This window comes from Melospiza melodia, chromosome 1, assembly GCF_035770615.1.
Source record: "Melospiza melodia melodia isolate bMelMel2 chromosome 1, bMelMel2.pri, whole genome shotgun sequence".
Lineage (NCBI taxonomy): Eukaryota > Metazoa > Chordata > Aves > Passeriformes > Passerellidae > Melospiza > Melospiza melodia.
In genome coordinates this window covers 21,181,366-21,203,501 of record NC_086194.1, presented here as the reverse complement: position 1 = coordinate 21,203,501, position 22,136 = coordinate 21,181,366, and the positions used below count along the sequence as shown (strand labels likewise).

At 41.9% G+C, this 22,136-nt stretch overlaps 2 protein-coding genes across 5 annotated transcripts in view; one reads left to right on the top strand and one right to left on the bottom strand.

Annotated features, from left to right (window-relative positions):
- The window catches only part of TRDMT1 (tRNA aspartic acid methyltransferase 1), a 41,658-nt gene extending 30,626 nt beyond the window's left edge, over positions 1-11,032 (bottom strand). For 3 of the 4 annotated variants that reach the window (XM_063150511.1, XM_063150527.1, XM_063150532.1), the window contains exons 1-3: positions 10,861-11,032; positions 9,857-9,933; positions 8,508-8,849 (exon numbers count right to left, since the gene is read on the bottom strand). In XM_063150511.1, coding sequence (XP_063006581.1) covers positions 8,508-8,760 — 253 coding nt within the window. In that variant the 5' untranslated portion in view covers positions 8,761-8,849; positions 9,857-9,933; positions 10,861-11,032. The remainder of the gene's footprint in view (positions 1-8,507; positions 8,850-9,856; positions 9,934-10,860) is intronic. The other variant, XM_063150537.1, reaches the window with a different exon arrangement.
- A 265-nt stretch (positions 11,033-11,297) lies between these two features.
- Positions 11,298-19,513, top strand: VIM (vimentin). The gene is made up of 9 exons (XM_063150500.1): positions 11,298-11,917; positions 12,087-12,147; positions 16,111-16,206; positions 16,336-16,497; positions 16,943-17,068; positions 17,778-17,998; positions 18,091-18,134; positions 18,545-18,630; positions 19,154-19,513. Exons 1-9 carry the CDS (start codon positions 11,376-11,378, stop codon positions 19,193-19,195), a joined length of 1,380 nt encoding a protein of 459 aa, XP_063006570.1. The 5' UTR covers positions 11,298-11,375; the 3' UTR covers positions 19,196-19,513.
- Positions 19,514-22,136: the final 2,623 nt, after the last annotated feature.

Genomic DNA, 22,136 nt, shown 5'->3' with positions numbered 1-22,136 from the left:
GTCTGTCACACAAAAGGAAGGGCAGCAGCTGAGACACCAGAAGAGAGCAGCAGGCATTGCAACCAGCTGCATGCAGGTTTCCTGCATTGGAGGTTGATGGAGAACTGAGAAAATGGAATTGCATGGTGCAACAAAACTAGAAATGTGCTTGCTCAAGAAAAGAGTCATGGGACAAAGATGCTGAAGGCCATGAAGAAAACTGATCAAGATGATGAAGATGGGTTACAAACAGCAAGGTTGCTATCAGCTAGGAAGGTACACTTCAGTAGAACCTCTTCAAAATATAGATGCAAGATGAAAATAATAAAAAAAAAAAGCAACTTTTAGACTATTGAAATCAGTAAAGCTGACGAATGAGTTTGAGTTTCTTGTTTTACTGTTCCCATAAGCTACAGATGACAGCAATGCCAGGTACTGTGATGAGTGAGAGCTGTAGTCAGCCAGAAACAGTTCGTGTATTTGGAGCTGCCCAGTACCTGGAGTGATTAATACCAGACAGGAAGACAGGGCTGAGACCTGCTTTCCTTCTCCTTTCCCTGACTCCAAGGTATTTTTGCCATTCATACATAGGAAAAGTGGAGTCAGATGGAAAAAGCAGCAGAGATGTCTCTGCAGTGCTGGTTGGTGGCAGTAGAATATTCCCAGCTCAGGGGAAATCCTCCACCTACTTCCTCTTCCAGTGTAGTAAACTGGAGAATATGATCAACATGCCTCCACTCTGGCAACAAAGAAATTAATAAACTGGATTGGGATTTTATTGGCTTCCTCTTGTAAAGAATGGAAAACACCAAAACTTCCCTAGTTCTCATTTTTTAACAACTGGCAGCAGTCACTTTTATAATTCTGTATAACTGTGTCTGCCCTAACCTGGTTCTCTTTATTAATTGACAGCTGCAAAAAAACAAAATGAAAACAGGGAATCTGGAAGCAGTTACTTGTAGTGTTCTTCACTTTAAAAATGTAAAGTCAACATAATAATAACCATAATTTCTGGATCCAAACTTAGATAATAGTATTTAAGGCATGCTGCTTGTTTCAGACAGGAGCAATGGCTCAGAAGTGCTGAGATCCATGGCCACTCATATCTTGCTTCTCAGAGGAAAACCCGGAATGATGGCAGAGAGAGGGTGAGCCCTGTGAAAGCAACTGTTCATACTTCACTCAGAAAATCTTGCTGACATGTGCTGTCATTGTCATGGGGTGAGCTAAATGTTGCTCAAAGTTTATCTTGTGACCCCAAAGCAGCCACATGTCTGCAAAATTTCCCAATTGGATCTCTTACTGAAATTTGGGTACTGTGGCAGCTCCCTTTTACTCTTCTCCATGCATATAGGATGGATAGGATTCCTAGAGAAGTCCATGAACATTAAATTTTATTAACAGAGGAGATTAATAGCAGAGTTGAAGTCCAAAGTCCAACTCTGGACTCTCCATTTTTTAGGACACAAGTATGGGCTCTTTCATGTATCATTTATGGATCCACAATGTAGTTGGCTTTAAATAACAAATGAAAGATTTTTCTAAAATGATGCTTATTTGTTCTAAATGGGCACATCTACAGAACTATGATAATGCATTGATGAAACAGCGATTTGCTTGACTCTAATATATTTATAGAAAAATATATTTTAAGCAAACTGATCTTTTAATGGTATTTTTAAAGCTATTGACATAAGCATGTGATATCAGCATTTTCACTGAGACAGCTTTGAAAACTCCTGCCTCCTACCAACTAGCATCATTTCCTCAATGCAGAAGTTTCTGGAGTTTGCCCACATCTCTGATGAGTGGTATGATACAGATAATCATGCCAGGTCTGAAATTGTTGCCTTGGTAATACAACAAATATGTAGTGAAACAGCTACATGTGGTTAGAGAACAAGAAACCACAACCACTGCAGTATTTTCTCTTCTTAAAATGCTTTAGAATTGTTAAAAATGTTACAATTAGCAGTGCTACACAAGAACATCACAGGAACACACCCCCTTTCTTAAGATTCTGCATTGTACTTGGCAACTGAAAAACAAAATTACAAAATATGACTGGACCATGTAATCCTGCCCTCAAAGTGAGATGAAAAGATTTTCACTGCTCTGTTTCTCTAATTCAAAAAATGCACACAAAACTCGATAAGCAGTTACATGTGAGTCTCCTCCCTGCCCTCCCCTTTGCAGCAGAGCAGAGCCAGCAGGGCCTCTGCTCATCCCCAGCTGTGACAGGAGGCTGCCAGTCTGCAGTGCCTGTCACTGGGCTGTGTCCAGGCCATGAATGGAACCCCTGGGTGATGAAAGGTAGTGGACTTGGAAGCTGAGAAGTGTTTGTGAGCATTTTCTCTATATTAAAAAAATGGAGAGAGAATAGGGAAAACCTCCCTCTGCTCGTACACTGCATGTTTAAAAGTGCCTTCACAGTGATCAGCCAAAACTTCATACAAGCAAATATCAATGTTGATAGCTGAATAACAAAAAATGCTTCTTTTTTCCAAAGGTCCAATATAACCTACTAAACCCCCAAGTGAGGATCAGGAAGAGTATGTGAACATCTCTGCTGTCTGGAAGCTCATATTCTGGGTCAGAAATCACTGTGGCCAGGAAAGAATGTGAGGCATGTCATACCCTTGCAATGCAACCAGTGAATTGAAAAAAATCCCCGAGAGCATATGGCATCAATTATTGCTTCCATAACCATTGGCCCAGCAGGTTAGCAATAAAACTGAAAACCTTTTGCAGTTTATCAAAGTCAATCTTTATCGGATGTTCTGTTTCAGAAGGGTATTTATCAGAGCTGATTTCTGCTGAAGTGCTGCTCAGTAAAAGTAGCTGTCAGCCACAGAGGCGGTGCTTCCAGGAAGTGGCTGGGCTGTGCCAGTATGGCTAAGGAAGCCTATGATTTTCATTTATAATGCCATGCATCTGCAAGACTAGAAGAGCAAACCACATCAAACCAAGTTTGTCAGTCTCTCTCAATGCATTTTCTAAGAACTCTATACCAGGAAAATTTACGTAGCTGAAATTACTTGGAAGAGTGATCAGACACAAACATTTTTAACCTTTTGCTTTTCAAATATAATACTAGCTCGATTTCAGGATTTGATTTTCAGGTTTTGGGGCTAGGTATATAGTCTGTAGGGAGTAAGGAATAAAAAGACATTGCTTCTCTAATTAAATCTTTACTTTTCTGGTTTAAATACATTTAAATCTAAATAAATCTGGCTTGTTTATTACATTTGGCCCGCAGTGGTTACTCAGGCTGGATGAGAGGCATATGTTTACATTGTTATTGACTTGCTTGAACTTACACATTCCAGTGCTTGACAAAAAAAAATTATATAAAAAACTATGTATTCACTGGATTGAACAAAACAGAGCTCTTTAAGGCCCCTGCAGTCAGGCAAAAGATTGCTGGTGCAATGAATGCATTTTGACTGAGACCTTTGAAGGGCAACAGCAGGCACAGAGCCAGGCATTTGTTAAGGGGGATCAGTTCAGCATGAGGTAATGGCGTGGGAGATCCCAGCTCCCTTGCAAGGGCAGGAGGAAATGATGTGGTGCCTGCTGCTCTCTCAAAGGGAGGGGAGGGGAGGTGGGGGAAAGAAAGGAAGTGCAGCCAGTGAGCCTGGATATGCCTCTTCACTTCTTGCTTAAGGCAAGAATTTTCACCTCCGGTATCCCCATATGATTTGCACATCTTATACTGTGCAAACTGAAAAAGACTTGTAGCTGTATGTCAGTGTTGGTCACACCTTCTGATCACAAGGCCATCTGCTACCACCTACAGCTTTTGTAGACTGCAGTTTTGTCTTTTAAAGAGTTCAGCCCCTGCCCAAACTGTTGGGTTTTATCTTATTCAGTCCATGTGGTGAGTTTAATCTCGGACTAAAAGTAGCATTATTTAGCACGGGAAATGAGATCTGCCATGGTGGTAGGATTTCAGCAGAAGGGTATTTTCTCCAGAGAGAAAGAAAACCTTTAATGCAGCCATAGCAGAGCTGTAACTGTGGCCCTCCTGAGTGACCTTCAGATTAGATTAAACCAAAATTGTATAGAGTGAGTACTGTAAGATCTGCCCAAGAAGCTGAGCACTTGGTGCCTAGGCAGCACAGAGATGTCTTCCACCCTGGTTCTGTTGCAGGCATTTGCAAATGAGTTACTTTAAAACTAATATGAAACTATTTGATATCAGATATGGATTGCAATTGCAAAAGTTACCGTACTTAAGATATTCTCTTTCTGGCATGGAAATGTCTACAGATACCTGTAAAACACACCAATATAATATCTACCCAAAAGTCTCTTGGAAAATAGTCTATAATAAAACAAGAGAGTTGAAGAAGTTGTGAGATTTTGTAAGGATATACTGAAAGAAAGGAAAAATTGAAAAGTTATTGTGAAAGAAATCTAGGAAAAATGTAATAGTGTAATTTTTGGCTGCTTTTGGGGCCTGTTCCCCTTTCCTCTTTGCCTGAACTAAGAACAAAAGCTTTAGGTTTCTCTAAAGTTGAAACAAATGCTTTTTAAGAAAAAGGACTGTGAAATTTAAATGTTATTTTTACCAAGACAGCTTGGAGAGAGAAGCTCCAAAAAGCCTAGCCTAAAAGGACCAAGAAAGCCTAAAATAGTTATTTCTGAAGAAGAGAAATCTTCTTGCACAAGACATATGCCAGAACGGACTGGCAGTGTCAAAATTCAGCGGTGGGGAGTTGGGCTTACTAAAACTCCAGCAAATATGTTTCTCATAAATCAACAGAAAAATACAATGGGAGATTGTTGGAATTGTCCATTGGGAACCCTATATGTCAGATGAAGTGCCTGAAGATGATTATATCACAGTTTTGGTGCCACGTCAGATGTAGCACTCATCTCCAACAGTATAGGACACCATTGTTCAAAACCTAACAATATTAAACTCAAGTAATTAATTAACCTAAACTGTGAATAGTTCACATTGTCCTTAGCAAGTCCAGGCTTCATGTATATTGTAGTACAATAGTATCGTGTCCTTCATCTGTGGGATAGCTCTCAAGATTCCTCTTGATATGACAGAAGTTGATTATTTTCAGAATACAACTGCAGGTCAGTGGCATTACCATATTCAGGGAAAACCATGCCTCTCCCTTTGAAATATCCTGACATCTGACCCATATGTTTTTTCATCCTGATGTGCTGGACTTACATGGTAGGCCTGGTAAATTCTGTCATGGAGTTTATAAAAATGCCTGATCCAAATAAACAGCTACAAACACTGGCAAAAGTCCGAGTTAGCAGAACTGAAACATCTACAAAGCTCCTGAATAGTTGTCAGTTCCTTTCTCCTGTGATCCTACACATACTCTCTTCTGCCTAGGATGTGTATTGGACCATATACAAGACCAAATTCCTAAGGAAAATTTTGGGTAGACAGTGAATTGTCTTTGTATTGGGACACTGTTCCATGTGAAAAGGTATGGACACCTCTACTGTTCCAGACATTTGCTCTCTTCCTTCTCCAGCCATATGCATCATCTCTTCTGTATTTAACTAATTTTCCACTCAATTCCTTATCGCCCACAATATTTATGCATCTTAAATCAGGATCATCTTCCCTCCTTAATCCCAACTGGACAGAGTATATTTATGCTTGGAAATTAGGCATAGAGCTGGCATGCAAAAACAGAATATTTATTTTGAAACTCAGTCTCCTCAGCTTTCGGGTGTGTGCAGCACCACCTCTTCCCTTTGAAAGGAGCCAATTAATCCCAGAACAGCTAACACAATGTATGCTCAGTTTATGAGTCTCATTGGAACCCAAGATTTGGCACAAAAACTTGGACTGAGGAATCCACTAAAAACTTGGCCTTCAAGGAGCGAGTACTGCTCTGCTTGTCCTGGGCATCTCAAAGGAAGAATGGAACAATTGCTGCACGCAATTAACGATTCCATTGCTGTGTCCTGCCTCTTCCTCAGAAAGATCATCATTTCCTGGTATATCACAGCAAGAAAACATTATGCTATTTATGCTTTGTGTAAGTGATGGAAGTGGGGGAGAGAAAAGAATGAAATCACTTCTCAGATTTAATTGTTTTTTGGCTAGAGGAGCTCTTTAAGCAGTTTGAGTTGAAAAAACTTGGCCAAAAAGAAGTAGTAAGTGTTTAACTGACAGGGTTCATTAATGGCATACAGGAATCACTTCTTTTAGATTTCCTCAAAGAGGATGGATGGATGGATGGATGGATGGATGGATGGATGGATGGATGGATGGATGACTCAACCTTGAAAAAGTTTGCAACTTCAAAATTTAAAACAGTGAACCAAGGCAGTGCTTCCCATTGTAATGTGACAAGTAACTGTTCATCCACGCTGTTGCCTTCTACCTGAACCAACAGTATGCTGCAGAAATTGCAGCCTAGTGCTGAGCAAGGCCAAGATGGCCAGGTCAGCAGTGTGGCAAAGGACAGAAAAAAGCTACACTATGTATTTTGCATAGATTCTCCTGAAAACTTGAGCTGCCTAATTTTATCTGATATTTAAGTTAAATGGTCCTTACGACGTGCCTATCATGATCCTTGAACAATTTCTTGGTCTTTGACAACATACAAATTTCATTAAACAAGGATGTGGAGACATAAAATTTCAAATTATCTGTTTTGGGGCACCCAAAATCAAGACTGAGAGACTTTGTGTATTCTAAAAATTTGTTCTGTCTAAAGAGTTGAGCATTGAGTCTTAAGCCATGCCAAGCCTTTTCTCAGTTTGGAAAATCTCATTCTATATGTCCCAGTCATTCCTGTACTGCTGCCATTCAGCAGTCAGTGCTATCTATTGCTGTTAAATGAAGTGAGGCAGGGTGTCATTCTTAATTTTTTGGGATTTTTTTATTTTTTAAGGAATAGATTATATAAATTGCTATACTTGTGATAGAGCTTCAAAACTTCTCCTCTGTTCCTAGAGGTGTGCATGGTGTTTGATACAACCTCAGGGCACAGGACTGCAGTGGCTTTGAAAATGAGCACCTGATTTGGTACAAAAATGTCCTATTTTGGTACAAAAATTAGAAACCAAAGTAGAGAGACACCTCATGCACAACAATAATAATTCTTTGGAAATGTAAATCGTGTGACAGGGTGCCTTGACTCATGTTCAAATCACTTCCTTAATGATGAAACCCCTGCCAGTTTCATATAGTTCATATACATTAAAATAGAATACTTCAGACAGACTTGGTTAGTTTTGAGTATAGAACCTAGTCATTTACTTGGAAAAATCAGCTGCTAGTCATACCAATTTGATATGCTTTGCAATGCTGGCAATGACAATAGGCAACATAATTTTAAAAATAGATTTTATAAAAGAATTTGCCAGTTTCTTTATCAAGACAAAAATTAGTCAAGGAAGTTAGTCACAAGGGGAGAATTCAATGCTGGAACAGTTAGATGTTCTGCAGCCTGGTAATAATTTGAAATCCAAATCAGCTTTTCCTAGTCAGAATGCAGGGAGATATATTATCAGAGTTCAGAAAAACCATCACTTCCCTGGATGCACTGGCCTTTCTTGGGGGTTCCTCCTTACACTTGGCTCTCAGCTAAAGGGAGAGACTTCTCCCAGCTGAAGATTACAGCCAGAATCCTTTTTTTTTCTCAAACAGGGACCTTTCTGTTTTCAAAATTATAGCAGTCTGTGGTTTTAGGCCATGGCTGAAGGTGTTCTTGGACAGTGAAAGCCACAGCAGTCACTGAAGTGATAGGCCACAGCACTTACTCTGACTGAGCACTACAGAGTGTTCCTCTGGTTCAATTGTCTCTAGGGTGTTAAGGGGCTTTTATTTCCTCATGTTAAAATGTGTCCCTATTGCCCAGAGTTTGTTTGATAGTCATGGTGCAGGGGATGTGTGCAGGAATGCTTCTACAGCCCCATGCATGCCTGGGCTTATGGTTGCTGTATGGTACTCACACAAAAATTATTGTATTTGCATGGCAGGATGTTTTTTCATGGGCATTTAATCTCTATGTGTCCTTCTACACCTCCTGGAAGCAGAAACTTTAGAAAAAGGGCATAAATCTGATTAAGAAAAGCATTCACATCTGTTTAGTCCAGGTTTATGTAACTGGAAAGCACATTCAATATTTGGACAAAATTATTCTCATTTCTTACTGTTTAAATTAAAAGGTGAATGAAAAAAAAAAAAAAGTAGAGTGAATTCTAGGCTTTTCAATGATGTTTTCAGACCAACAGATATTTTTGCAAGGAAATAATAGAAATTCTGTTATATGGACTTTTTAACTTTTAGTACAACCAATATGTAGCATAAAGCCATTCAGGCACTCCTACCTTTTCTCTATTCATATCTACTTTTCCCATTAATGAAAGTTACACAAAATACAGGTATCTTTTTGCTAAATTTCTAGGACTTGATTCTGTATTTCATTCTTGGCAGTAAACCAATAATAATTATCTGTGGAAAAAAAAGGCTGCAAAAAAAAAGGCATAAAAGAAAATTTCAGTCTGAACTGAAACTCTTGTGATAAAAATACCTGTTTGTATTTTCAAGAGTGCCGTTATCTCTGATCTACTTCTGTAGAGGTGATGTTGTGGGCTGACCAGGCAGCTGCATGACTGCACACTGGAATTGCAAGGGAAGGCATTGCAGTAAACAGCACAGATGACAACCAGTAGTTTATGAATAATCCCCAATGTGGTGCTGAGTGATACTCTTAGCTGTCTCTTCTTCATGTCAGAAATGGTCAGGATCTCCATCAGCCACCGCCTCTGAGAGTCCCATAGCATTTTCCATGAAACTAGACATTACTGTGATTCCATTTCCATTCAAAGTGCAGTCTTTATGATGTTTATGGCTACACTTGAGACAGTCTCTTCTGAGAAGGACAGGAAAGATCTTTTTATTTCAAGGGAACACATTTTCATCCCCTTGGGGGTTTGCAATGCAAATGTGTGTTAAATTTATTACAGTTTACAAGAAACATACAGCTTCTTCCACTCGTGCATCTGTGTAAGTGCCAACCAGTAAAAGGCACTTAAAGGTTTACTGTAGTCCCAACAGCCAACAATATCTGAACATTTCGTGGTGAGACACAGAAATGAGGCAGGTGGCCAAGAGCACATATGGCAGCAGTGACATAAACATATGGAAATTACACTTGAAACATGAATTGGGTGGTCATATTTACTAAAACAAATACCTTGGATTTTAGGGGCAAAGCATTTTCTGAATGAGGATGATTCTTACATATGTGTGCCATTGAAGATTTTGTGAAGTATAAGTTGTGCTCTGTTAGGAAAAACAGATGGGGCACCAGCACACCTTTAGAAAACAACAGTCTACCAAAGCTATCAGTATTTTTGAGTACAGCATCTTTAATCCATGAGATTGTTGGTTATGTGCTGTTTTGCTTTTTGCCTACTCACAGAACAAGTATGTACTTCTGTGCCAGGGCTCTCAAAGGCTTACAGCTCAAACTTGATGGCTTAAATAGAGCTCTGAGAGGGCTGGGCAGCACAACAGCGTCCAGGCTGGGCTTTGGGAACCCTTAGCCTCAGGAATGCTGTGTGACCTCTGCCTCCTATTCAGTGGGTGAATGGAATGAGCTGTAGCCCAGGACTTATACTGCAAGCACTTCAGTGGCTCAACCTTGTCAGCTTCCTTTGCTTGACTAAGCTCCAGTGAACAAAAGAAATTAAAACCTCAAGGACTTACTTTTAGATACAAATTGCATTCCTGCACTTCTGGGTGCCAACAGAATGAAAGCAAAGCAGAATTTCTTTCAAATAAACAAAATCTTTAATAAAATATATAGTTCACTTTCTTCATTGTAAAGTACATTACCTGAAGTACAATAGGGGTGAATTGGGGTGTGAAGATTACCTTTTTCTCTACCCACTGTTCATATTCAGGTTTATCAGAGCTTCCAGTGAAGAGATTTCTTCGTGCAGGACTGCAAGCTAAAAATACTCAAAAATCAATGGTAGTTTTGCATCCCCTAAGTGCTGAAGCAATACATTACAGATAATATGTGTACAATGTATCATTCACTTCCCATAGCAGAGAGAAAAAATACGTCCCTTACCTGATGCATCAGTGCAGACTTTCAGAATGTGAGTCGTGCTTTGGCCACGCAAGTTTAAAGTTATCTAAATGGCAGAGATTCTGTCATCTTCCTTAAGCAACCTCTGCATTCATGCTGAAACAATCTGCTGCTACTCAAAGTTTTTCTCTGTTAACTTTTATTCCATTGCTATTGCCCTGTACTACCTACATCACTCTTTTCCATTGCTGGTAGTCCTATTTTGATAGTAAAATTGCTCTGAAAACACTGGGATTTTTGTCTGGCCTTTTATTTTACACATATTTGTATGTATTTGCAGATCATAGTTAATGAACAATTATCATTTGGCCAGATGCTCTCCTAAGACTCTGACCATATGCCTACCAAAATTAATAGCAAAGTCTGTTTGGTACAGAAGTGTAGAAACAAACCTTTGTTAAAATCAAGCCTGCTACTCTCCTAGTTATTGTCTGGGAGCAAGATCCTGGATGCAGCAATTTCAATAGTGTACTGTCCACACAAAAAAAAACCCTAAATTATTCCTGGGATCATTGGTACAATAATGTCTTAGGCATGTCACTGCTTACCGAGCTACAAGGAAAACATATTTAACCTGTAAAGTTCATTCTTAACCATAGAAGATGAGATTGCTATCATGGGAGGCAGCTAAAGAAAACACCTACATTATTTTCTGGCTTATTTTGAACACTTGGCAGCCCTTTGTGAGTAGTTAGCATAATTTTTCTCTGATCTTACTCTTTTGGAAAACTCAAAAAGAAAGGGAAGGTTCTTAGAAAAATATCTAGATAAACATACATCATACCTATAGAGGGGTTTTAATAAGTTATTCGGAGTATTTTGCCAGGCCTGTGACATTAAACTTGCCAGCTCCTTCTTGCAGCCACCACGCTCACTCTGGAGGGGGACAAGGAGATGAGAGGGGAAGCCCAGCGCCCATTTCCGCGACGCCGGAGATGCCGCCGCTGTCCGCCCGTGCTCCCGGGGCGCGCCGTGCCGGGGTTCCCCGCGCCCGCCGTGTGGGACACCGCCCTGCCACGTCCCGCAGCCCCGGCGGAAACCCGCCAGCCCCTGGGGACCCAGCCCCGCTCAGGCTGCCGCCCACCCTGCCGAGCGCGGCCGCCCCGCTCGCCGCCTTTGTGTCCGCGGCCGCCGCCCCTTCCCCGCGGGCGGGGCGGAGCGGGGCGGCTCCGCGGGGCGGGTTCGCGGCGCCCATAAGAAGGGGCCCTGGCCGCAGCCACCGCCCTTCTTCACCGCACACCCGGATCGCCCCGCTCCGCTCCGCTCCCGGATTACAAAGCCTGCGCCGCCGTCGCCGCTATGAGCATCAGCACGAAAAACTCCTCATACCGGCGCATGTTCGGCGGGGGCAGCCGCCCCAGCACCGGCACCCGCTACATCACGTCCAGCAGCCGGTACTCGCTGGGCAGCGCCCTGCGGCCCAGCAGCGCCCGGTACGTGTCCGCCTCGCCCGGCGGCATGTACGCCACCAAGACGACGTCGGTGCGGCTGCGGAGCAGCATGCCGCCCATGCGGCTCCACGACTCCGTGGACTTCTCGCTGGCCGACGCCATCAACACGGAGTTCAAGGCGAACCGCACCAACGAGAAGGTTGAGCTGCAGGAGCTTAATGACCGCTTCGCCAACTACATCGACAAGGTGCGCTTTCTGGAGCAGCAGAACAAGATCTTGCTGGCCGAGCTGGAGCAGCTCAAGGGCAAGGGCACGTCCCGCCTGGGCGACCTCTACGAGGAGGAGATGCGGGAGCTGCGGCGACAGGTGGACCAGCTCACCAACGACAAGGCACGAGTGGAAGTGGAGCGGGACAACCTCGCCGACGACATCATGCGGCTGCGGGAGAAGTGAGTGTCCCGGGGGAAGGCGGGCTGGGGCTGCCGCCGCTCCCGCTGCCTCCCCGCCGCCCTGTCCCCTGGCGCGGAGCATCCCGAGCGGTACCGGGCGGGCGGGAGGCTGGGCGGGGGGATTTGGGGGATCCCCGCTCCCTCCTCACCGCCGCCTTGTCCCTTCTAGGCTGCAAGAGGAGATGCTTCAGAGGGAGGAGGCCGAGAACACCCTGCAGTCCTTCAGACAGGTTAGCGGTGCTGGAGGAGGGAGGGGCCCGAGGAGGTGGCGGCTGTGCCTGGGGCGGAGGGTGGGAGCGCCGGAGTTTGCTTTCCTTGCACAAAGAGGTTCCGTCAGTTCTCACGCGAGCCCTCCGTGTTTTCTTTAGGGGGATGCGGCAGTCTGAGGGGAGGGGAGGTAGGCTATTGTCCTGCTTTATCCAAGTCTAGCCCGTTTTACAAAAAACACCCCAACGTGGAATCACTTTCCGATCCAATAAAAGTGAAAGGGGGCCATCTGCTCGCTTGGCTGAAGGGTATTAATGGTTTCTATGGGATTCACCGTGGAATGCAGATACAGGCATTATGGCAAGTGTGGTGGCAGCAGATTGAAATAATAGATCCCTTTGTGTCGGAGGGGAGGGCGCAGTGGGCTGCATTCTTACTAAATGTGTAATGGTGCGGGAATATTTCTAGCGAAGTGTGACTGTTATGGGCCAGTTTTTGTACAAAACAGAACTCCTTTTTTGATGAATCACTGGTCAGTCCATTACTGGGCAACAGTTTCAAATTGAAGGTTTTTTATGTGGGTGTTGTCTGCTGACAAGAAGTAGACAGTATGTTCCTTGGGGCGAGGTCACAGGATTGAGTTTGCCTCCTCTGGGTGTCCATGAAGAACATTAAACTTAATCCTCTGTAAAACAAAGATGTTAACCTAGGAAACAAGTTATGTTAGAGTTTAGTCTTTGTAGGATGCTGAGATGTTATCCAGATAAAGTAAATCTACATGACAACCAGAAACAACTGTGCAAACAGTGTTCTAAAATTCTTGAGCTCAAGTTTTCACTTGTGCAAAACCAGCTTTCAACTTAGATTAAGCCTTGTTTGGACTAAGAGATATTTAGGAATGTGCCTTCTCAAAACAAGGTCTCTTCCCTAAAACTCCTGGTGTAAAACAGCATTGCTAGCATTCTTTCAGACTGGAAGTGACTCCCCTTATCACCAGGCAGCTGGGTACAGGCTGACTTTGTCCCAGAGCTCTTCATAGGCATTAACAGAAGTCACTGTTCAGGAAATCAGCACTTGATTGTTAGCGTTTCCCTGGGAAAGGCTTTTGACTGCAGTATATTTACAGTTCTTGAAGGACAGCAGGTGTGTTCAGGAGATAGTGTGGGGAAACTGAAACACCTACTCCCATTCAGAGCCTGGGAATTCAGTCTCCAGTGGCATTCTGGGGACAGAAGTTTTAAACAACAGTCTGAGATGCTGCCTTAATTTAAGCTTATGGTTTTTTTGGTTTTTTTTTTAATGAGTGCTAAGACAATTTACTGTAGTGTGAAGTTTATGAAGGAGCATTTAACTTAAGTTTTAGAGACCTCATCTGCTCTGATTCATTGCTGAATTCAGTTGAAGGATCAATTGACTTAAGGTTGGCTTTTACATGATCTTTCATATTTAATTGGTGCTCTTCAGGCATGTCTGCATTTCAACCCAGCTGAGTTTTATGTAGGCTCTGGGCTCTAAAGTGAGCTTGGCTTGGTGTGCCTACCCCACATGCATTGTCCAGTTCTTCCCTGTATTTGGAAAGGGGTCACTCAGAAGCTCAGCCTCCAGCAGATGTGTGCATGCAGGACAGTCAGAATTGGATCCATTTACCCTAAGTTGTAGCTTGTGCATAAGAAATATGAATCATTGTCCATGGAAGCTCTACACTAAATCCCCTCATGACATAACTGGTACATGCTGGTGTGCTTGATTTGAACATCAGTCATACCTAATTTTTCCTTACTGGCAAGGATGGAGTTAACATGTTGGTTTTGAAACCTAAATCTGTTTCAGTGCAAGCTTGTTCTTCTGAAAGTGAAATTAAATTCGCAGAACGCTGAAGCTGAAATACCGTGTTGTGCTTTCCATTTTAAAACAATGCACAGCTTTCTATTAAATCATTATATTTTTCCACTGGAAAGTTGTGTAGTTGTTATAGATTTGGATCACTTCAGCAGGTGCTTTCCTGTTTTGATGTATCATCAGAAGGAGCAGTTGTGTACTTCAGTATTTAAAAATAAAGACCGAAGATTTGAACTTAAGTTTTTATTTCCAAAAGCTGCCAGTTTCGGAGACTGTTCAGCTCATATGTACTGAATTTTAATTTATTTCTTCTGGACAAAGATATGATTTTACTCATGTGCTGAGGGATATACTGCAAAAAGTGTATGTGAAAGTTCAGTGGGGAATTTCCTTTTGGGGCAGGACAAGCATCACAGTGAAAAAGTTTGTGCAGCTTTGCCAGCTAGTCTAGCAGCAAGGAATAGGTCCTGAACCTGTGACAAGCCTCATAGGTCAGGTCCTGGCTAGCTTGAGGTGCTCAACCCTGCAAAGTGTGTGGCTTGCACTGAAGAAGCTCCGAGGATAAAATCAGCATGTATTCCAACTGCAAACAAGTTGTACTTGTTGTTCAGGCTACAAGTAGCCAATTCATTTATGTGGTTCTCCACACATCTAGAAACTACTGAAACACCAAAATTTAATGATAGGGAATACATAAATGATAGCATATAGTAAAGTACATGCCACATGTTTTATGTGTCTTCAGTTTAACTTGCTTTCAATTTACTATAAGGTCTTAAAATCCTGTAGCTATTCAGTTGTTTTTAAAAAAATAGCCTTCAGGGTGAAGTTTTCTGCAAAATCCTCTAGAAAATCTTTGGATGTCTGGCCAGTTATGTAAACATGTTGGGTCATGGCCATGTAATTTTCTGCCAGAATGATCATGAGAGTTTTGGGGGGAGGAGAACAAATTAATTAGGAAATTCTTTGCCTGAACTGAAAAACAGAGCTGATGTGAACTGTGGGTGTAAAACTGGAATTGATAGAAAAGTTGTGGAATGATGCATGAAAGGGGTATTTTGCTGGATAAACTAAACAGGATAATTTTTCTGGAGCAAGGACCTTGCCCCAAAGTATGAGTGATCCAAGGAAAGGCTTTCTAGGAGTCTGAAGAAAACACTCCTTATTTCAAAGGTGCTGTAATAAAGAAAGCTGCTGATTAGGAATGCTTATGCTTTGGGCAATCCAAAATAGCTTTAGAGTAAGCTGTGAGAACCTGATATGTTAATACCCTGTGAGCACAAGCATGTGGCTGTGTATGTAACTAGCGTGAAAGGAACAATCTTCCCCTTTACAACTAAAGGCCTTACACATTCAAAATGTAAGAAGTTGCCAATCAATGTTTAGTCTTATATTTTTAAACTAATTCAAGTTGTTCCCTTATAACATTCATGACGTGTCTTCTGTTATGCTCTAAATGAATTTTTGCTGTTGATTAAGACTATCTCTGTGCAGCAAAAGGTGGAGCCTTTGCCAGAAACTGTGAGGGTGTAGGCAATGATGAGTAGCTCAGTTTGTGTTTATGCTCACACCTACTTTTTCTCAAGGGAGGTCTGTTGACCTGCATTGTGAATACTGCAGTTCTTACACATACCTCACCAGCTTTACAAGTATGCTTTAAAAGTGTGGTCTGTGTACCTAGGGGGCTCTGTGCTTTTTCACCAGGCATTCCATAAGTTAAGCCCACTGACAGGCCTGACAGCATACATGTTGCACTTTTAAGCCCCACTGAAAAGAATGGAAGCTCGCAAAGTGCAACTCTTTGTCAGTGTAGTCAAGCTAGAAGCACTTACTGCAGACTTCTGTCTCAAGTACTTGAAGGATTTACAGTCACTATGCTCTGTGTGCTCTTGATCATGCTTAGCAGCATGTGAGCAAAGATGTAATCAACATATGTGTTAGAGTTTTCAAATTCACAATAAAGCTGCATATCTAAGGTTTAAAGGTAAGGTAGGAGGTGGCAAAAAGGTTTTTTTACAGTTTTCAATTTCCTATCGTCTTGCCCAAAAGCTCAGATGTAGCATCAGCCTGTACGCTGCTGAACTTGCTGTAAGAGACTTCTCTACATCAGTTTTGTAAACTTATGAATTGTTCTTCTCTCTGGTCAGGATGTTGACAACGCCTCTCTGGCACGTCTTGATCTTGAGCGCAAAGTTGAGTCCCTGCAAGAGGAGATTGTCTTCTTGAAGAAACTTCATGATGAGGTAACCTGAGAAATGAGGTCTGTGTTTAGATTCAGACTGTCTAGCAAGGAAGCTCTGCCCCAGAGTCTTCACCTGTGTATGATCTGAGTGCTTTTGTGCAATAATATTGAGTGTCTGCTTCTCTCTAAGGAAATCCGAGAACTGCAGGCCCAACTCCAGGAACAGCACATCCAAATTGATATGGATGTTTCTAAGCCTGACCTTACTGCTGCCCTGCGGGATGTTCGCCAACAGTATGAAAGTGTTGCTGCTAAGAATCTTCAGGAAGCTGAAGAGTGGTACAAGTCCAAAGTAAGTAAAATGCATAGGCACTGGAACTAATTCTATTTAACAGCTTTGATGTAGCACTTGCTGTTCCCTCTGTCTCTCTAATGGACATGAACATAACCATGACACAAAGTCTTTTTTTAAATCCTAGTCTGGGAAGGGTATAACTGAAAACATTTTGTGCCATAACTACAGCAGCAAAGTAATGGGTGCACACTGGGAGTCTTTCCTGGCCTGGAAAAATTAGTGAAAAGATGGGAAATGTACAGGGCAGGAAAACAAGTATGAAAGTTTGCTGTGAATTCTAATGTAACATTTAGAAATAGACACTTCAGGAGTAATACTAATATTTAAGCATTTCAGGTGCTAACCCTTGTAATACCTCCAGCTGTCCTCAACTGCTGTGTCCACAGAAGGTGCTTCACTGTTTCTGTTGAAGTGTTATGCTGACCAGACTGGGGTTTTCCAGTTTGCAGATCTCTCTGAAGCTGCTAACAGGAACAACGATGCCCTGCGCCAGGCCAAGCAGGAAGCCAATGAGTACCGCAGACAGATCCAGTCTCTCACCTGCGAGGTTGATGCTCTTAAGGGAAGCGTAAGTAAAGGAGTTGTTCTTCTTCATTGCAGCTTTAAGCACAGCACTGCAGTTTAATTGTCAGTTTGGATGTGAATGCAGGTAATCTGGCATGCAATTCAGCAGCACATTAATACTTTTTGAAAAGGATGCTGTGGGCTCAATTTGTGTGCATGCACAACAGTGCACTGGCTAGATTGATACACTGAATCAGTCTTAAGCTGTAAACAATAAGTTAATTCTCTTGCTATAATATTCACTGCTTATTTAGCACTTTCTGAAAATGTTTATGCCTTGTCTGTCAGGTACAGATAAACTTATTTAAAAAACCTGGAGGAGTAGTGAAAGGTGCAAATTTTGCTGTTGCTAAAACATGACTCCTTTAAGACAGGCTTGAAATGGATGTAACAGTGTTTAGCACACCTGCAGATCTCCTCTACTAAGGACTGCCTGCATGCTGACTTGAACTGCATGTGTTTGGCTTACTGTAGAGGATGGCTTTGCCACCTGGCACAACAAATATGTGGCACACTTCAGATCACACCACAGAATAACTCTCCTTGACTCTGCAAAGGGAAGATAAGGAGATGACAAATTTGGGACATGTCTGAGCATTTTTGGAAAGGATGCTAATGTAACACAATTTTCCTTCTTTAAAATGTTGAGGGTCTCGAGGGTGAGGAAGAGTTGCTGACCTGCAGCAGTGCTTGATTTCAGTATTCTCTTCCAGAATGAGTCCCTGGAGCGCCAAATGCGTGAAATGGAGGAGAATTTCGCTGTGGAAGCTGCTAACTACCAAGACACTATTGGGCGCCTGCAGGATGAGATTCAGAACATGAAGGAAGAAATGGCTCGCCATCTCCGCGAGTACCAGGACCTGCTGAATGTAAAGATGGCTCTTGATATTGAAATTGCCACCTACAGAAAACTGCTGGAGGGTGAAGAGAGCAGGTAATCACATGCAAACATTTTTCTAAAGCCAGAAATTATTAGAAGATACTTTATACCCATATCTGATTTTACCCATTTCTTTTTTCCTTCAGGATTAACATGCCTATTCCAACCTTTGCTTCTTTGAACCTGAGAGGTAAGCTGTTTTTGCTATTTCAGTTTAGGCAGTTGCTCTATCATTAACATGAGGGTTGTGGATTTTATGCTGTTTTTTTAACTTTTATAAGTGCAGTTGGTTGTGAATACTCTTCTTGGATCCGACTACAGTATTTGCAACTACTTAACCTTTGATGGTAGCAGCTCTTCTGTTCCTGGACACATGTTTTTAAATATTGATACATAGCAAGCAATTAGTTTGGATACCTGCTGAAAGTGCTTTAAGGGGCACAGAGAGAAAAATGTGGAAGACCTGGCTTATTCAGAGCAGGAGACTTCTTTGTATACTAAATTGGGATTCTGAAAGTTGACACTAAAATCTGTTACACCTCATTTCTTTGAGGAGGCACTTCATCTAGACTATTGGTAATAATACATCTTCTTCTGCAGAAACCAACATTGAGTCTCAGCCAATGGTTGACACTCACTCAAAGAGAACACTTCTAATTAAGACCGTCGAAACTAGAGATGGACAGGTTGGTGGTAACTTTAATTTTATTTCTATCACAGCTGGTAACCTTAAGTTCTTAAGCTTGCCTACTGCTTACTGCAGCTTGTATGTGGTAGTAAGTATTGAGTAGAACAGAAACTGGCATTCCAAGCTGTGTGAACATACAGGGATAGCAAATAAGTTTGTCTGAAAAAAAAAATCAAAATTCATCTGATAGTAAAACTTTAAGTTGGTGACTGTTACCTCTGTAACAAGTATTAAGTATTAAAGTTCAGCTGAGTTGGCAAATTCTCAATATATTTCCTTAGGAAAACATGTGACAGTAAACAGAGTTATTTTACTTGCTTTGGATAAGATGCTGTTGTTGGTGTAAGTAAATAAAATTTGAATGGTTTCTGTATGCTATTTACAAACTGGAATTTCTCATAAGTGAGAGCTGATACCCTCTTGTTCACATTTTGGAAGTGGATGTTCCACTTCTAACCCTTAAAAAACCCACAAAAATCTTCCTAATAAAACTTAATGCAAGTGTTTCTGTTTTTCATTAGGTTATTAATGAAACTTCCCAGCATCATGATGACTTGGAGTAAAGTTGAAGATGCATTCTTACTAAAGGAGAAACTCTTACCAGCAAGATTGAAAAAGTCCATGTCTTAAAGGAAGAAACAGCTTTCAAGTGCCTTTCTGCAGTTTTTCCATGAGCGCAAGATGATTATGCTAGGAAATAGGTCTTAGATCTTGCAAACTGACTCTCCCTGAAGGATTAGAGTTTACAATGGAGTCTAGTTTACAAATAGCAATATCTTGTGCTGCAATACTGTTTTTAAGTATCTGAATTCAATAAAACTGCTTTTTCCAGCACAGTATGAGCAACCTGTCGCTACTTCAATAAATCTTTGGAAAATGGCTCTTGATGTGTTCTAATTTGTTAAACTTCATGACTTTCTGGAAAGCCATAACAACATAATGCTGGAATTGTTATACGGTTGACATCTTTAGTACTGGCTGTGTGGAATGCTGTTTTTTCAGTTTAACTAGATAAACTGTCTTACTTATTTACTGCTTAGGTTTTGGAACCAATTAAAATGGATTATAACTGGCAGATGCATAATGTATTATGATATCACTTGAATAAAATATGACACTTCAAGCTAATAAATATTAATCTTGCTTCCATATACTAGTTAATGCAGTTACTAAATGTCAGAATGCCTGAAGTACCTTAAAACTTGGCTTTATAAAACAGCACTTATGTAGCAAAGAAATAGTTTGTGTGAGCCCTTATCTCAGACAGCACCTTGCAAGCTTAACAGCTGACTTGGTGCATTAACTTATTTTCCAGGAAAGACTAGTTCCCAAATGCTTGTTGGTATTACAGAAGCTACATGAAGGCTTTAGCTGGAGTGGGGGTTAAGAGAGACTAGCTTGCCCTTTTGCTGACAATTCCAGTATTTAAACCCCTTTTAAGATGGGAGAGCCAGCATGCTTGGTGTTGTCTGCTGAACATCAGTGTAAATGCAGCAGAATGGGAAAAAGAAAGTTCCACTCTGCCTTGCCATAGTCCTCCAGGAGGCAGTAGTGGAAGCTGGTGTCCTCTCTGAACACTAAAGTTTTCTTCTGCAGAGCAACATACTTCTCAAATTTAAACACAATAAAGACCCACAGCAGAGCCCCATGAAAGTATCTGTTTCCTGCATTACTTCTGCAAAGTCTGCTTCCTGTAAGCTTTTACTGAGATTCAGATTCTCTGGAATGAGGAACTGCAAACTGAAATTTTTCAGTTAATATAATAGCATTCAGGGGAAGGGTAGAACTTCCATGTTGTACAGATATGCTGGATATTTGGGAATTGGTCTCTAAGAAAAACTTACCTCCATTTGATAGGGATGAAAACAATTTACTCCTTTTCCATCCTTATCCTTACCTTTGCTCAAGCATGTGCCTAACAGGATGTAGTGTAGGTATCGGAGCGGGGAGTGAGGGCAGTAGGAGGCTGCATTTTGCTTGGGGTGTGCAGAAACCCTCTGCAGCTCCAACACACAGGTGCTTTATGTGCTTCCCAAGAGAAAAGTCCTGCAGCTGGTCCAGCGTTTGTTCTGGTGACTCCTTTCATGTAAAAAGGGACAGAAGTGACACTGAGTGCCTGGACCCAAGCCCCAGCCACAGCTTTTGCCTCAGCAAAGCAGAACAGATTCAACCTGGTCCACCATGTGGGGGTAGGATAGTCTCACTAGAAACTGAGAGTTAACCCAGCCTTTTTCCTGTTGCAGAGATTACAGACATCAGGTTTTCTATACCTTTCAACATCCACACTGATTAATAAAAGCATAAATGAGCTTTCATGGGAAGCATTTTCTGTGATAATAACAGCTCTGGGCATATGTAATATAATTTTGAGCACTTTATAGGCATGTGTCAACAATCTTTCAGGACAAGTAGAATAAGGGGCTGATGTCCTGCCTGTTGCAGACTACTTCAGTCTTTCTCTGGATCTAGTTATTGAAAAAGTTGAGCCAATGCTAAATATAATTTCTTGTCCCTAAAGCAGTGTCAGAGCCCTGGCTGATGGCATCTGGCAGTCTGTGAGTAGGGGGTGGCGGGCACCCTTGGTGGCTGTGGGCAGAGACCCACAGCACAGAGTGCTTTTTGAAATGCACATTGACCTATGGAGCTGTGATAATCTTTCAGATATTGCTTCCACTCTTCCACCAGCTACCTGGCTCAGTGTTTTCTCTTGTCTTTGATTATTTCACTCAGTAGATAAAAGAAGTGCCTGTATCAAGCACTGACTGCAGCAAAGGAGTTATTCCTGGCTCTTCAGTGTTTAGGGTTACTCAGAACACGGAGAAGCGTGTGACAGAGCTCTCTATTTATTCCAGTCCTGGAATAAATAGAAGAATAAATAAAAATAAATAAACCTAGTTGCTAAGGGGATAAGAAAATTGCAGGAAACCTCAAAACCTGCACCCCTGCGAGAGCAAGAGCACCCTTATGGTGGAAATGAGAGTGGACAGTGGCTGTGTCAACTTCTCAGTGTTTGATCTAGGGGCACCAGCCTTATGCTCATATATAATTACTGAAAGCTGCTTAGTGCTGAGCCAGCAGCTGACCTCAGATCTGTATTTCACATCCCAGTAACTGCAGGCAGCAGCTGCACTGGTCGGGCACTTGTCCTGCCCCTTAGTGAGCCCCACGAAGCTGCTCCCATGAGCTTACATAGGCAGTGCCCCCAAATATGTGAGCTGTTCCCACAGTCAACAATAATCATCCTCCAGATGACTGAGAATCCTCATATTGAGTTTGTTTTCCTCATGTAGCCAGAGCCTTGTTTTCCCTTTTTTTTTTTTTTTTAATAATCTTGCAAAACCACAGAAACTGTTAGCGGAGACTCCATATTCCAAGCCCCTGGGAACATGTAGCTAATGCAGTTCTAATGCCATCCAGTCGGTCTGGTTTAGTACACAGCAAATATACTTTTCCCTCCCTCCCTCCCTCTTTCTTTTTTGCTTTTTCCCTCTCCTCTCCTCTCCT